General features: G+C 41.4%; 1 protein-coding gene and 1 long non-coding RNA gene across 3 annotated transcripts in view; one reads left to right on the top strand and one right to left on the bottom strand.

Moving 5' to 3' along the window:
• The window catches only part of LOC118395899 (serine/threonine-protein kinase ULK2-like), a 71,626-nt gene that overhangs the window by 31,291 nt on the left and 22,145 nt on the right, over positions 1-18,190 (bottom strand). For both annotated transcript variants that reach the window (XM_035790090.2, XM_035790011.2), the window contains exons 4-5: positions 2,623-2,655; positions 599-635 (exon numbers count right to left, since the gene is read on the bottom strand). In XM_035790090.2, coding sequence (XP_035645983.1) covers positions 599-635; positions 2,623-2,655 — 70 coding nt within the window. The remainder of the gene's footprint in view (positions 1-598; positions 636-2,622; positions 2,656-18,190) is intronic.
• The window catches only part of LOC118396094 (uncharacterized), a 40,231-nt gene that overhangs the window by 18,815 nt on the left and 3,226 nt on the right, over positions 1-18,190 (top strand). The window lies entirely within an intron of this gene.

The following is an 18,190-nucleotide window of genomic DNA, read 5'->3' as shown; positions in this document are numbered from 1 at the left end:
TTCTTAATTCCATTCCTTTACTTGAAATTGTGTGTATTGTTAGATATTACTTGTTAGATATTACTGCACTGTTGGAGCAAGAAACAAACATTTCGCTACACCCACAATAACATCTGCTAAACACGTGTATGTGACATTTTTTTGTTGATATCACAGGAAGGCAGGTGTGTGTGTTATGCAATTCACAGCTATGAACTGCTATATCATTAAAGTCAATGACATACCACGTAGATATCCAAAAGCAGAATCCTATTAAGACATTCAGTGCTTGGTGCTTTCTTGGGAAGCATTATGAGAGATGAGTGACCTTTGATATTGCACATTTCTAGACTTGCGTCAGAGCTGTGCTGACCTCGGTGCTAAAGAAAGAACCCATTGTGTCATAACACTGTGGTGGCTCCTACACACAGCACTCCCTTGCATCGTGAACACACACACACACACACACACACACACACACACACACACACACACACACACACACACACACACACACACACACACACACACACACACACACACACACACCTCTCCACTGCTAGTTACTTTGTTTTGATGAATAATACCCAGTGTGTGTTGCGATTAGAGCGATGCTTACCTTGCAGATAGTCAGCCAGATCGCCACCGTTGCAGTACTGTGGGGAGGAACAAGACAAACAAAACCATTCTATTAGCAGGCTGTGTAAGAACAACACGGATTAACAGTATCAAGCTGTGTGTGTGTGTGCGTACGTGCGTGTGTTGTATGCGACCACAAAGCCCAGATAACGATGGGTCTCATCAATTAATCTGATGAGTGGCTGTGCTGTTATCAGTACTGACAGTCTCTGTTAATCCTGGCATTAGTCAACACAGAGAATGGAAAGGAGAGGAGTCCAAGAAAGACAGAGAGAGTTAGTGAGAGAGTTAGAGAAAAGGTATGAGGGAGAAGGAAAGAAAGTGGAGGAGAAAGAGGGCAGCTAGGTGGTAGGAAAATGTAAGCTAGCATCTGTCCACCATTTCCAGTTCTGTCAGTTGAACCACCAATTAAATCATGTTGGTGACCAGAGCTTCCTCTGATCAAAGCATTGGTTTGATCTGGCCTTAAAGAGCCTCTGCCTTATCAGTGACCGATAGGATCTGACTCCAGTTCAGTTTATTACCACACCATGTTGTTTAGCCTTTGTACAGGGAAATCAATTCTAGCTCAGGTCCTTATATTGACACATGGATGGAGGGAGAGACATGCTCTGTGTGCATTCCAATCAGTTTACTGCAAGCAGCAGAGGCATTGAGCAGAGTTTAAATAAGACATTCTTAGGGGTCCACCATAACTACATAATGCTAAGGAGCGACAGGGTAGCCTAGTGGTTAGAGCGTTGGACTAGTAGCCAGAAGGTTGCAAGTTCAAACCCCTGAGCTGACAAAGTACAAATCTGTTGTTCTGCCCCTGAACAGGCAGTTAACCCATTGCTCCTAGGCCGTCATTGAAAATAAGAATTTCTTCTTAACTGACTTGCCTAGTTAAATAAAGGCAAAATAAGGTAGTATGCATATATTTAACTCTTATGGGGGTGCCCACGTTGATTGTTGTAAGGTTATGGGCTGCCATGATTTGTTTTCCGTGTGAGGAGAATAATTTATGAGGCACATTAATAACGTAGATTGCTTTGTTTCATACAGAGAGTCAATGTTGCAGCTGAAACGGCAGTGTTTCCCCTAAAAGTTTCCTTTTCAATGTGTTCCTACCGGTGCCAAAATGCTGGAGAATGAGTCCTGAGCACTGACTGCTTAATAAGTAATAATTAATCTGATCCCTCCTCTAACCTGAGTAAAACAAGCCTTTTTTACTAGGCAAAACAAGCAGTCTGGCAAACACCAGGCAGATTAGCATCCATGCTAGCCTACTGTCAATGCTATCTATGCTCATCTCTCTGATACATTGATTAAGCAGCCTGCTAACTAGAAAACCAAAGCCAGATTTATGTCTGTTTCTTCTCCTGTGCCAGGAGACCCCGCCTCCTTAGTGTCTGTGTGGCTCTCAGAACACAGCGGTATCTACAACAAGCTAGAACACCTCAGGCAGGCCAAGGTAACAGGTACCAGGGTCCCATGACACCTTGCACAGCCAGTTAGCCTAACAACAGCAAGAATATGAGAAGGAGCAGAATAAGTATTGCAGGACTAAATATAAAGCAAATGAACATTGTTTTGCTCTTGGATAAAATCATTCCTGGAAATTGGGGCGTAGGTGTACAGGTATATTTTTACTTAAGGTGTCATATAGTTAGTTTCTTTCCTTCAGGCGGTTTGTGAATTTTTTTGGTCTTGAGCAATGAGAGGGAGAGAGGAGAGAGAGAAAGAAGAAGGGTGAGGGGAGAGGCAGAGTTAGGACAGGAGCACACTGGGTTTGCAGCCTCTCATAGGACTGAGGTAATTACATGTGGCATGTGGAGAGAGAGCATGGGGAGAGAGAGCATGGGGGAAGGGAGAGAGAGCATGGGGGAAGGGCGGGTAATTAAGCAGAGTAAGACAGACAGAGAGAGAAAGGGGAGAGGTATCAACACAAAGGCAGAGACCCTGGTAGCCTACAGGCAGCTCGGCAGAAGAGGTTGCATGCTGATAGTGTGACACTCCACCTACCTCCATGACCAGGAACACAGAATTAGGAGTTTCCTGGAAGACAGGAGAGAAACAACATGGGTTAGAGTGATCATCTCTCTCACAACACCTGTCACATCCACTACATAGAGGAACAGCTTCGTCACACAGACTGACATGTATGTATGGTGCAGACAGATATAGCCAACATATACTGTATAGATGGATCATATGTGTACACTACAGACAATAGGATTCCTTTGCCACCCAGCATGAACTGAAGCCCCATAGCATAACTGATCCACTGATCTGGATTGTATCCGTACAGTACAATACCTGGCTCCAATCTAGACACATTGGCACCCTCATCCTCCATCTCATACTGTGCGACCTACATGGGGTTAATATCAAATTAGCGCCCCTCGAGAAAACGTGCCGTCCTTAGTGAACCCCTCACCTCCAAGCTGTGTCGTGCTACAGTCTACATTTTTGAGGGGAGAGGAATGGAGTTTATTACACAACAGGTCCAAGTGGAGGTTGTTGGGGTGTGCGTGTGTTCGGGATATTGGGTTCAAGGGAATTGGGCAAGGTGACAGATATAGGAGCCACCTTGTCAACATGGTGATGCAGGAGCAAAGAAGATGCTGGACAGGAGCCAAAGTAACCCAAGCAGGCTTCCAGGTTAAACAAGCTCACATGTATTTAGGGCAGTGTTTGGGTGTGTGTTTGCGCATGTGTGTGGTGTCAGGTTGATGGTACTGCAGCATATGGCAGATCAAGCATCTTGGCGTGTGCATCAAGTTCTCATCAACAACATCAACAACACAATTGTCGTCACACATTTTCCAATCCATTCAGTGCCATTCTAAGTAGGCCATCTATGATTAGATCCAGAAGTGTTTCTTGTGACAAATTTAAGAGAAACAGCCTGTCACATGAAAGGCTTCTTTCCTTTCTAAGGAGCATATGAGTTCAAATATACTTCATGGCATTATTTTATGTGTACCGTACTAACAAATCAATGCGTCTCAAAATCAATTCCTTGACTACCAACTGCCATACTAGTCAGTTACTGGATTGCATTACTCTCTGGCTCTAATGGTCTTTCAGCCAAGGTTTCCAGATAGAGAGCAACCACAACAGCCACCCATTAATTCCACTTCAGCTCCTTCCTATCTGCTGACCTGTCAGCCTGCACCAGGCTTATTGGCTGGGCTCCCCTCCTCCCTGGCCAATCCCATTGGCGCGTTGCTGTGGATACTAGGATAATGGGATTCAGGTCGGTGTGTGTGTGTGTGTGTGTGTGTGTGCGTTTGTGGTGGCTGGTCTTGGCCTGGGGAAGATTACATAACGAGCTGTTTTCAGACCCTGCTCTATACTGGTTGATGGGGACTGGGAGAGGAAGAATAGGAGGACAGGAAAGAGGGGTGTTGGCCAGGCTGGACACTGTCCTGGAGGGTAATTGATACGTGAGAGGTACAACTACAGGACAGCCTCACCCCCTTTAACCTCCAGCCCTCAGTAGGTTGACAATGTACAATGAACGGTCTATGCCACCATAAAATCCATCCTACAAGAGTCCAAAACCTCTTCCATGGTCCAAATCTAGACTAAGTGGCATTCAGTATTTTCTAAGGCAGTGTTTGGTTACAGCTGTTATTATCAACACATTTACCACAAGAGAGGAGACACCAAATGAGTCAGAATGTACTGTGACACAAAACACTATCTGTTAAAGAATTAATGGACCTTGGAAAGACACACAAGACCAACTGCCAACAGGGTTATTCTACATGACCCTCCTTCCTCAAAAGAATACACCACAACTGAAAACAGAAGCATAAACAATTCTGCTTCCTGCTATCCAACATTAGCAGCGCCTCACGCAAGCATACATATTCCACTTATGAAAGCATTTCACAATCCTTCTAAAAACACTGAGTCACGAGGCGATCCAGTCAGAGTTATGCCACAAACAAGCTTTGAGCGATGCTCTTCCAGAAAACACTAGAAGGAACAGTACTATATCAGTTCAAAGAAATGTTGTCTTGAGGGAAACTCAAAACATCCCCCAACCATTTTCCACCGCTTCAGCCCTCCACCTCACAGAAATGTTCAGAATGCCAACACAACTCTAGAGCCGGGCCAAAACAACAACATATTCTTAGCGTGTCTGTCCTGTTTGTTGCATCACACGGTAGACTGTGTCCTGGGCTACATAAGAATGAAGGGGCGTAAGGTAACAGCGGGAGAAGAGAGGGGGCCGGCTGGGCTCAGTTTAAAATTGTTGAGAACATTAGAGAATAGGGTTCTATATGTGGACTGGAAATCCACTCAGCACACATCTGTTACGCAAATTCAGAGTAATCCTTAGCATTCTGAGAACCAAGAATCTTGCTAAGTCTAATATTACTGCACGCCAAGCATTCAGGGCTCAAACCAGCCCTGAATGTTGATTGGCTGAAAGCCATGGTATATCAGACCGTATACCACGGGTATGACAAAACACAACTTTTTACTGCTCTAATTACGTTGGTAACCAGTTTATAATAGCAATAAGAGGTATCCCTCTCCTTAGAACTGTACAATAAAGAATGTTAGGAAAATATTGACTCGGACTGTTGTCAGAAAAGCATAATGAAATTCGATGCCTCTAGCATAACACTTTCTCCTTGCTTGGTACATATGGAAAGTAAAAATCCTATGAACAAATATACTTGAGTGTTTGTGTGTGTTTGTCAAATAACACAAAGCTAAATCATTTTCCCTCTCTCGGGGGAAACAAACTACCCCCAGCTGTTCTAAGACCTACAGTATTATACTCTACCATCCCGTCAGCTGTTCTAAGACCTACAGTATTATACTCTACCATCCCATCAGCTGTTCTAAGACCTACAGTATTATACTATACCATCCCATCAGCTGTTCTAAGACCTACAGTATTATACTATACCATCCCATCAGCTGTTCTAAGACCTACAGTATTATACTCTACCATCCCGTCAGCTGTTCTAAGACCTACAGTATTATACTATACCATCCCATCAGCTGTTCTAAGACCTACAGTATTATACTCTACCATCCCATCAGCTGTTCTAAGACCTACAGTATTATACTCTACCATCCCATCAGCTGTTCTAAGACCTACAGTATTATACTATACCATCCCATCAGCTGTTCTAAGACCTACAGTATTATACTCTACCATCCCATCAGCTGTTCTAAGACCTACAGTATTATACTCTACCATCCCATCAGCTGTTCTAAGACCTACAGTATTATACTCTACCATCCCATCAGCTGTTCTAAGACCTACAGTATTATACTATACCATCCCATCAGCTGTTCTAAGACCTACAGTATTATACTCTACCATCCCATCAGCTGTTCTAAGACCTACAGTATTATACTCTACCATCCCATCAGCTGTTCTAAGACCTACAGTATTATACTCTACCATCCCATCAGCTGTTCTAAGACCTACAGTATTATACTCTACCATCCCATCAGCTGTTCTAAGACCTACAGTATTATACTCTACCATCCCGTCAGCTGTTCTAAGACCTACAGTATTATACTCTACCATCCCATCAGCTGTTCTAAGACCTACAGTATTATACTCTACCATCCCATCAGCTGTTCTAAGACCTACAGTATTATACTATACCATCCCATCAGCTGTTCTAAGACCTACAGTATTATACTCTACCATCCCGTCAGCTGTTCTAAGACCTACAGTATTATACTATACCATCCCATCAGCTGTTCTAAGACCTACAGTATTATACTATACCATCCCATCAGCTGTTCTAAGACCTACAGTATTATACTCTACCATCCCATCAGCTGTTCTAAGACCTACAGTATTATACTATACCATCCCATCAGCTGTTCTAAGACCTACAGTATTATACTCTACCATCCCATCAGCTGTTCTAAGACCTACAGTATTATACTCTACCATCCCATCAGCTGTTCTAAGACCTACAGTATTATACTATACCATCCCATCAGCTGTTCTAAGACCTACAGTATTATACTCTACCATCCCATCAGCTGTTCTAAGACCTACAGTATTATACTCTACTATCCCATCAGCTGTTCTAAGACATTTACATTTACATTTAAGTCATTTATACAGACGCTCTTATCCAGAAGACGACTCAATTATTGGTGCATACACCTTATGACATCCAGTGGAACAGCCACTTTACAATAGTGCATCTAAATCTTTTTAGGGGGGTTCTAAGAAGGATTACTTACCCTATCCTAGGTATTCCTTGAAGAGACCTACAGTATTATACTATACCATCCCATCAGCTGTTCTAAGACCTACAGTATTATACTCTACCATCCCATCAGCTGTTCTAAGACCTACAGTATTATACTCTACCATCCCATCAGCTGTTCTAAGACCTACAGTATTATACTCTACCATCCCATCAGCTGTTCTAAGACCTACAGTATTATACTCTACCATCCCATCAGCTGTTCTAAGACCTACAGTATTATACTCTACCATCCCATCAGCTGTTCTAAGACCTACAGTATTATACTCTACCATCCCGTCAGCTGTTCTAAGACCTACAGTATTATACTCTACCATCCCGTCAGCTGTTCTAAGACCTACAGTATTATACTCTACCATCCCATCAGCTGTTCTAAGACCTACAGTATTATACTCTACCATCCCATCAGCTGTTCTAAGACCTACAGTATTATACTCTACCATCCCATCAGCTGTTCTAAGACCTACAGTATTATACTCTACCATCCCGTCAGCTGTTCTAAGACCTACAGTATTATACTATACCATCCCATCAGCTGTTCTAAGACCTACAGTATTATACTCTACCATCCCGTCAGCTGTTCTAAGACCTACAGTATTATACTCTACCATCCCATCAGCTGTTCTAAGACCTACAGTATTATACTCTACCATCCCATCAGCTGTTCTAAGACCTACAGTATTATACTCTACCATCCCATCAGCTGTTCTAAGACCTACAGTATTATACTATACCATCCCATCAGCTGTTCTAAGACCTACAGTATTATACTCTACCATCCCATCAGCTGTTCTAAGACCTACAGTATTATACTATACCATCCCATCAGCTGTTCTAAGACCTACAGTATTATACTATACCATCCCGTCAGCTGTTCTAAGACCTACAGTATTATACTCTACCATCCCATCAGCTGTTCTAAGACCTACAGTATTATACTCTACCATCCCATCAGCTGTTCTAAGACCTACAGTATTATACTATACCATCCCATCAGCTGTTCTAAGACCTACAGTATTATACTCTACCATCCCATCAGCTGTTCTAAGACCTACAGTATTATACTCTACTATCCCATCAGCTGTTCTAAGACATTTACATTTACATTTAAGTCATTTAGCAGACATCTTATCAGAGCTTACAAATTGGTGCATACACCTTATGACATCCAGTGGAACAGCCACTTTATACATCTAAATCTTTTTATCTTACCATCCTAGGTATTCCTAAGAGACCTACAGTATTATACTATACCATCCCATCAGCTGTTCTAAGACCTACAGTATTATACTCTACCATCCCATCAGCTGTTCTAAGACCTACAGTATTATACTCTACCATCCCATCAGCTGTTCTAAGACCTACAGTATTATACTCTACCATCCCATCAGCTGTTCTAAGACCTACAGTATTATACTCTACCATCCCATCAGCTGTTCTAAGACCTACAGTATTATACTCTACCATCCCATCAGCTGTTCTAAGACCTACAGTATTATACTCTACCATCCCGTCAGCTGTTCTAAGACCTACAGTATTATACTATACCATCCCATCAGCTGTTCTAAGACCTACAGTATTATACTATACCATCCCATCAGCTGTTCTAAGACCTACAGTATTATACTCTACCATCCCGTCAGCTGTTCTAAGACCTACAGTATTATACTCTACCATCCCATCAGCTGTTCTAAGACCTACAGTATTATACTATACCATCCCATCAGCTGTTCTAAGACCTACAGTATTATACTCTACCATCCCATCAGCTGTTCTAAGACCTACAGTATTATACTATACCATCCCATCAGCTGTTCTAAGACCTACAGTATTATACTATACCATCCCATCAGCTGTTCTAAGACCTACAGTATTATACTCTACCATCCCATCAGCTGTTCTAAGACCTACAGTATTATACTCTACCATCCCATCAGCTGTTCTAAGACCTACAGTATTATACTCTACCATCCCATCAGCTGTTCTAAGACCTACAGTATTATACTCTACCATCCCATCAGCTGTTCTAAGACCTACAGTATTATACTATACCATCCCATCAGCTGTTCTAAGACCTACAGTATTATACTCTACCATCCCATCAGCTGTTCTAAGACCTACAGTATTATACTCTACCATCCCATCAGCTGTTCTAAGACCTACAGTATTATACTCTACCATCCCATCAGCTGTTCTAAGACCTACAGTATTATACTCTACCATCCCATCAGCTGTTCTAAGACCTACAGTATTATACTCTACCATCCCATCAGCTGTTCTAAGACCTACAGTATTATACTCTACCATCCCGTCAGCTGTTCTAAGACCTACAGTATTATACTCTACCATCCCATCAGCTGTTCTAAGACCTACAGTATTATACTCTACCATCCCATCAGCTGTTCTAAGACCTACAGTATTATACTATACCATCCCATCAGCTGTTCTAAGACCTACAGTATTATACTATACCATCCCATCAGCTGTTCTAAGACCTACAGTATTATACTATACCATCCCATCAGCTGTTCTAAGACCTACAGTATTATACTCTACCATCCCATCAGCTGTTCTAAGACCTACAGTATTATACTCTACCATCCCATCAGCTGTTCTAAGACCTACAGTATTATACTCTACCATCCCATCAGCTGTTCTAAGACCTACAGTATTATACTATACCATCCCATCAGCTGTTCTAAGACCTACAGTATTATACTCTACCATCCCATCAGCTGTTCTAAGACCTACAGTATTATACTCTACCATCCCGTCAGCTGTTCTAAGACCTACAGTATTATACTATACCATCCCATCAGCTGTTCTAAGACCTACAGTATTATACTCTACCATCCCGTCAGCTGTTCTAAGACCTACAGTATTATACTATACCATCCCATCAGCTGTTCTAAGACCTACAGTATTATACTATACCATCCCGTCAGCTGTTCTAAGACCTACAGTATTATACTCTACCATCCCATCAGCTGTTCTAAGACCTACAGTATTATACTCTACCATCCCATCAGCTGTTCTAAGACCTACAGTATTATACTATACCATCCCATCAGCTGTTCTAAGACCTACAGTATTATACTCTACCATCCCATCAGCTGTTCTAAGACCTACAGTATTATACTCTACTATCCCATCAGCTGTTCTAAGACATTTACATTTACATTTAAGTCATTTAGCAGACGCTCTTATCCAGAGCGACTTACAAATTGGTGCATACACCTTATGACATCCAGTGGAACAGCCACTTTACAATAGTGCATCTAAATCTTTTTAGGGGGGGGGGGAGGTGAGAAGGATTACTTACCCTATCCTAGGTATTCCTTGAAGAGACCTACAGTATTATACTATACCATCCCATCAGCTGTTCTAAGACCTACAGTATTATACTCTACCATCCCATCAGCTGTTCTAAGACCTACAGTATTATACTCTACCATCCCATCAGCTGTTCTAAGACCTACAGTATTATACTCTACCATCCCATCAGCTGTTCTAAGACCTACAGTATTATACTCAACCATCCCATCAGCTGTTCTAAGACCTACAGTATTATACTCTACCATCCCGTCAGCTGTTCTAAGACCTACAGTATTATACTCTACCATCCCGTCAGCTGTTCTAAGACCTACAGTATTATACTCAACCATCCCATCAGCTGTTCTAAGACCTACAGTATTATACTCTACCATCCCGTCAGCTGTTCTAAGACCTACAGTATTATACTATACCATCCCATCAGCTGTTCTAAGACCTACAGTATTATACTCTACCATCCCATCAGCTGTTCTAAGACCTACAGTATTATACTCTACCATCCCATCAGCTGTTCTAAGACCTACAGTATTATACTATACCATCCCATCAGCTGTTCTAAGACCTACAGTATTATACTCTACCATCCCATCAGCTGTTCTAAGACCTACAGTATTATACTCTACCATCCCATCAGCTGTTCTAAGACCTACAGTATTATACTATACCATCCCATCAGCTGTTCTAAGACCTACAGTATTATACTCTACCATCCCATCAGCTGTTCTAAGACCTACAGTATTATACTCTACTATCCCATCAGCTGTTCTAAGACATTTACATTTACATTTAAGTCATTTATCAGCTGCTCTTATCCAGACCTACAGACTTACAAATTTCTAAGACCTGCATACACCTTATCATCCAGTGGAACAGCCACTTTACATCCCATCAGTGCATCTAAATCTTTTTTATACTTTTCCCATCAGCTGTTCTAAGACCTAAGGATTACTTACCCTATCCTAGGTATTCTAAGACCTACAGTATTATACTCTACCATCCCATCAGCTGTTCTAAGACCTACAGTATTATACTCTACCATCCCATCAGCTGTTCTAAGACCTACAGTATTATACTCTACCATCCCATCAGCTGTTCTAAGACCTACAGTATTATACTCTACCATCCCATCAGCTGTTCTAAGACCTACAGTATTATACTCTACCATCCCATCAGCTGTTCTAAGACCTACAGTATTATACTCTACCATCCCATCAGCTGTTCTAAGACCTACAGTATTATACTCTACCATCCCATCAGCTGTTCTAAGACCTACAGTATTATACTCTACCATCCCATCAGCTGTTCTAAGACCTACAGTATTATACTCTACCATCCCATCAGCTGTTCTAAGACCTACAGTATTATACTCTACCATCCCATCAGCTGTTCTAAGACCTACAGTATTATACTCTACCATCCCGTCAGCTGTTCTAAGACCTACAGTATTATACTATACCATCCCGTCAGCTGTTCTAAGACCTACAGTATTATACTCTACCATCCCATCAGCTGTTCTAAGACCTACAGTATTATACTCTACCATCCCATCAGCTGTTCTAAGACCTACAGTATTATACTCTACCATCCCGTCAGCTGTTCTAAGACCTACAGTATTATACTCTACCATCCCATCAGCTGTTCTAAGACCTACAGTATTATACTATACCATCCCGTCAGCTGTTCTAAGACCTACAGTATTATACTCTACCATCCCATCAGCTGTTCTAAGACCTACAGTATTATACTCAACCATCCCATCAGCTGTTCTAAGACCTACAGTATTATACTCTACCATCCCGTCAGCTGTTCTAAGACCTACAGTATTATACTATACCATCCCATCAGCTGTTCTAAGACCTACAGTATTATACTCTACCATCCCGTCAGCTGTTCTAAGACCTACAGTATTATACTCTACCATCCCATCAGCTGTTCTAAGACCTACAGTATTATACTATACCATCCCATCAGCTGTTCTAAGACCTACAGTATTATACTCTACCATCCCATCAGCTGTTCTAAGACCTACAGTATTATACTCTACCATCCCATCAGCTGTTCTAAGACCTACAGTATTATACTCTACCATCCCATCAGCTGTTCTAAGACCTACAGTATTATACTATACCATCCCATCAGCTGTTCTAAGACCTACAGTATTATACTATACCATCCCATCAGCTGTTCTAAGACCTACAGTATTATACTATACCATCCCATCAGCTGTTCTAAGACCTACAGTATTATACTCTACCATCCCATCAGCTGTTCTAAGACCTACAGTATTATACTATACCATCCCATCAGCTGTTCTAAGACCTACAGTATTATACTCTACCATCCCATCAGCTGTTCTAAGACCTACAGTATTATACTCTACCATCCCATCAGCTGTTCTAAGACCTACAGTATTATACTATACCATCCCATCAGCTGTTCTAAGACCTACAGTATTATACTATACCATCCCATCAGCTGTTCTAAGACCTACAGTATTATACTCTACCATCCCATCAGCTGTTCTAAGACCTACAGTATTATACTCTACCATCCCATCAGCTGTTCTAAGACCTACAGTATTATACTCTACCATCCCATCAGCTGTTCTAAGACCTACAGTATTATACTCTACCATCCCATCAGCTGTTCTAAGACCTACAGTATTATACTCTACCATCCCATCAGCTGTTCTAAGACCTACAGTATTATACTCTACCATCCCATCAGCTGTTCTAAGACCTACAGTATTATACTCTACCATCCCATCAGCTGTTCTAAGACCTACAGTATTATACTCTACCATCCCATCAGCTGTTCTAAGACCTACAGTATTATACTCTACCATCCCATCAGCTGTTCTAAGACCTACAGTATTATACTCTACCATCCCATCAGCTGTTCTAAGACCTACAGTATTATACTCTACCATCCCGTCAGCTGTTCTAAGACCTACAGTATTATACTCTACCATCCCATCAGCTGTTCTAAGACCTACAGTATTATACTCTACCATCCCATCAGCTGTTCTAAGACCTACAGTATTATACTCTACCATCCCGTCAGCTGTTCTAAGACCTACAGTATTATACTCTACCATCCCATCAGCTGTTCTAAGACCTACAGTATTATACTCTACCATCCCATCAGCTGTTCTAAGACCTACAGTATTATACTCTACCATCCCATCAGCTGTTCTAAGACCTACAGTATTATACTCTACCATCCCATCAGCTGTTCTAAGACCTACAGTATTATACTCTACCATCCCATCAGCTGTTCTAAGACCTACAGTATTATACTCTACCATCCCATCAGCTGTTCTAAGACCTACAGTATTATACTCTACCATCCCATCAGCTGTTCTAAGACCTACAGTATTATACTCTACCATCCCATCAGCTGTTCTAAGACCTACAGTATTATACTATACCATCCCATCAGCTGTTCTAAGACCTACAGTATTATACTCTACCATCCCATCAGCTGTTCTAAGACCTACAGTATTATACTCTACCATCCCATCAGCTGTTCTAAGACCTACAGTATTATACTCTACCATCCCATCAGCTGTTCTAAGACCTACAGTATTATACTATACCATCCCATCAGCTGTTCTAAGACCTACAGTATTATACTCTACCATCCCATCAGCTGTTCTAAGACCTACAGTATTATACTCTACCATCCCATCAGCTGTTCTAAGACCTACAGTATTATACTCTACCATCCCATCAGCTGTTCTAAGACCTACAGTATTATACTATACCATCCCATCAGCTGTTCTAAGACCTACAGTATTATACTCTACCATCCCATCAGCTGTTCTAAGACCTACAGTATTATACTATACCATCCCATCAGCTGTTCTAAGACCTACAGTATTATACTCTACCATCCCATCAGCTGTTCTAAGACCTACAGTATTATACTATACCATCCCATCAGCTGTTCTAAGACCTACAGTATTATACTATACCATCCCATCAGCTGTTCTAAGACCTACAGTATTATACTATACCATCCCATCAGCTGTTCTAAGACCTACAGTATTATACTACCATCCCATCAGCTGTTCTAAGACCTACAGTATTATACTCTACCATCCCATCAGCTGTTCTAAGACCTACAGTATTATACTATACCATCCCATCAGCTGTTCTAAGACCTACAGTATTATACTCTACCATCCCATCAGCTGTTCTAAGACCTACAGTATTATACTCTACCATCCCATCAGCTGTTCTAAGACCTACAGTATTATACTCTACCATCCCATCAGCTGTTCTAAGACCTACAGTATTATACTCTACCATCCCGTCAGCTGTTCTAAGACCTACAGTATTATACTCTACCATCCCGTCAGCTTTTTTCCACCTTTTCTTTATATATGAAAAGGTATTGCCGGTATCAAAACCTAAACTTTTATTTACGCCAAACGACCTAGATGCTGTAAATGAGAATGTATTCTCAGTCAACTTACCTGGTAAAATAAAGGGTTAAATAACAAATAAATAACAATTATTTCAATAACGTTCTGCCTATGGCTTAGTATGAAACATAGCCGTAATGCTGAGGCGGCATTGGCACTATTTGTTTGCTAATCTATCAGAAATATTCCATATGCACAAAATGCTTATTTCTCAAGAAGCTGATTACACAGCATGATCATTACACGGGTGCACCTTGTGCTGGGGACAATAAAAGGCCACTAAAATGTGCAGTTTTGTTACACAACACAATGCCACAGATGCCACAGTTTTGAGGGAAAGTACATTAGCATGCTGACTGCAGGAATGTCCCCAGAGCGGATGTCAAAGAATTGAATGTTCATTTGTCTGCCATGTGCCGCCTCCAATGTTGTTTTAGAGAATTTGGCAATACATCCAACCGGCCTCACAACCGCAGGCCACATGCATGGAGCCATGTGGGCGAGCAGTTTGCTGATGTAAACGTTGCAAACAGAGTGCCCCATGGCAGCAGTGTTTTTTTTTAAAGACACGCATAACATACGGACAATGAACACAATTGCATTTTATCGATGGCAATTTGAATGCACAGAGATACCGTGACGAGATCCTGAGGCCCATTGTCGTGCCATTCATTTCCTGCCATCACCTCATGTTTCAGCATGATAATGCACGGACAATGTCGCAAGGATCTGTACACAATTCCTGGAAGCTGAAAATGTCCCAGTTCTTCAATGGCCTGCATACTCACTCATTGAGCATGTTTGGTATGCTCTGGGATGATGTGTACAACAGCGTGTTTCAGTTCCCGCCAATAACCACCAACTTTGTAAAGCCATTGAAGAGGAGTGGGACAACATTTCACAGGCCACAATCAACTCTATGCAAATAAGATGTGTCACGCTGCATGAGACAAATGGTTGCCACTTCCCTACTTTTTAAATATTTTTTATAAAAGGTATCTGGGACCAAAACAGATGCATTCTGTATTCCCAGTCATATGAAATTCATAGATACATTTATTTCAAGACCTTTGAAATTGTTGCATGTTACGTTTATATTTTTGATGATGTATATTCTCAATGGATTTATTAAAATACACCCCCACCCACATCTGCACACCACCAACACTCGTCCCTGGCATGCACACGAGAGGTATACAAGGTGTATGTATGCAGGCCAAAATATGGTAAAAATGGGCCTAGTTGTAAGGGGAGTCAAATAAATATTGCCCACATTATTTTTTTTTAAATAACAAGCAAAATACCTTAAATCTAATGTGAAAGCAGTATGTGTGTGCGTGGGAGATTTGAGTGTGCTGGGAGTGAGTTTCTAACTCAGTGGAGGCTGCTGAGGGGAGGATGACTCATATTAATGGCTGGAATGGAGCAAATGGAATGGCATTAAAAACATGGAAATCATGTGTTTGATGTACAGTGTATTCGGAAAGTATTCAGGCCGCTTTACTTTCCCCACATTGTGTTATTGGGTGCTCCTTTAAAAAGGTGTGTCATACTGCAGCACACCTTGTGGGCTGCTGCAGCATTCTGTAGCACATTTTCTAATTGTCAGCCATTTTTTCTGTTAATGCAAGTTAGTGCTAGTTTGACCACAAGAGGCCATCTTTGAGAAGCGCTTGATAGTCTTACATTTCTTAATTCATTTGATTAATATTATGGTGTTTCTATTCCATGAAAAGCGAAAAACCCTCTGGGTAAATTCAGACTGTTTCGCTCTCGGTGCCCACACCGGACGTGCAGGCCGAGTAGTAGCGTTGATTTGAGCGTTCTGGCCTTACAACGGCAGTCAAGCACCCAAGCTAACATTGGCTAGCATGCTACCTACTTCCAGACACAAATGAGACCTCTCGCCCTAGCAGAGCTGGTTAGGCAGATTTCGTGTTAACCAGAGTGTTGGTGAATGTAACTGTGCTGCTGGAAACAATTTAATTATGCTTTTTTTTGCCGCCATATTCAACGGGTGTTTCATTATGCGTTGCCCTGGTACACTCAGATGAGAGTGCTCTGAAATCGGAGTAGATAGCCAGAGCAAATTTACTAAAGCACCCGAATGTCCATTGAGAACGAACAACGACCATACCATTTACCTAAGCTCTGAATGACGGGAATAATCATGTCAATAAACATTGGGTAGTTAGATAGCCTATAGTTAATATACTGTCAAGTGTGATGTATAACTACTAACGTTAGGTAGATAACTAACACATCGGTACATTCTGCTGTAATATGCTATGTTGTTTGTAAGGACAGCGTAGCTAACAAATTGTCAGCCAACATAACATGTAAGGTAACTTATTTGAAAAAGTTATTACTTTATTACATTGAGTAGCAAGATACAGCGAGGATGTGCTCTACTACCCCTTGGTCGTTAGGGCAAATCTGGTCTGTGATATGACGGAGGTTTTTCACACCTTGCTCGGCTATTAGACTATTCTCTAGTAAAGGTTGAAAAGTATATTGTTCAGCTATTAGCCCCCCTCCCCAACATGCAACAAATGGATGTATTTTGGTCAAGAGCAAAACTTTATTTAATTTCGCTATCAATCACCCTCCATTTTGGCAATTTTTGGAGTGTCAGTTTGGCTACAACCAATACTGTTCAGCCTTTCTTTCCGACACAAAGGAAGTTATAGCGGACACCTACGAAGGAGTGTGTGATGATGGAATCTCAGGTAAGCAGCACTGGGCGTTCTTCTGTCCAACTTCCATATAGCTAGTAGTTAGCTCCTACGATTCAGTGTCGGTTCATAACATTGTATTATATTACATTCATACTGTAGAATGATAAATCATGCAATTATTCTTCTCAAGCTAACCAAACACATTTAGCTACGAACACCTGTTCTCACCATTTTCAATTAATTCAACACATAAGCATATGTCCTATTTGATTCATAGTTAATATATAATCATATTTCATGACAGTGGAACGGTTAGCTTTTTTACATTTTTACAGAAGGATGAAAGATCACAATATGTCTGTCAGGGAATGTTATTCTGATATGTCAGATGAAGTGTTAGACCAGAATGTCAGGGCCAATAATTAAGGCAAGGATGCCCCATGCATGCTTTAGAATGGTCAAAGGATGTCTCCAAGCAATGGGCCATCGGGTACAATGGCCAAGAGTTAGGGAGTCTCTGCAGCGTGTAGATGGTGCCCCATGCAGGCTTTAGAATGGTCAAAGGAAGTCTCCAAGTAATGGGCCATCGGGTACAATGGCCAAGAGTTAGGGAGTCTCTGCAGCGTGTAGATGGTGCCCCATGCGGGCTTTAGAACGGTCAAAGGAAGTCTCAGAGCAATGGGCAATTATCCAGTTAGGATAACCACTTTATTTTAAGAATGTGAAATGTCAGAATAATAGTAGAAAGAATGATTTATTTCAGCTTTTATTTCTTTCATCACATTCCCAGAGGGTCAGAAGTATACATGCACTCAAATTGTACTTGGTAGCATTGCCTTTAAAATTGTTTAATTTGGGTCAAACGTTTTGGGTGGCCTTCC

This window comes from Oncorhynchus keta, chromosome 1 (genome assembly GCF_023373465.1).
Source record: "Oncorhynchus keta strain PuntledgeMale-10-30-2019 chromosome 1, Oket_V2, whole genome shotgun sequence".
Lineage (NCBI taxonomy): Eukaryota > Metazoa > Chordata > Actinopteri > Salmoniformes > Salmonidae > Oncorhynchus > Oncorhynchus keta.
This window is presented reverse-complemented; position numbering and strand designations above follow the sequence as displayed.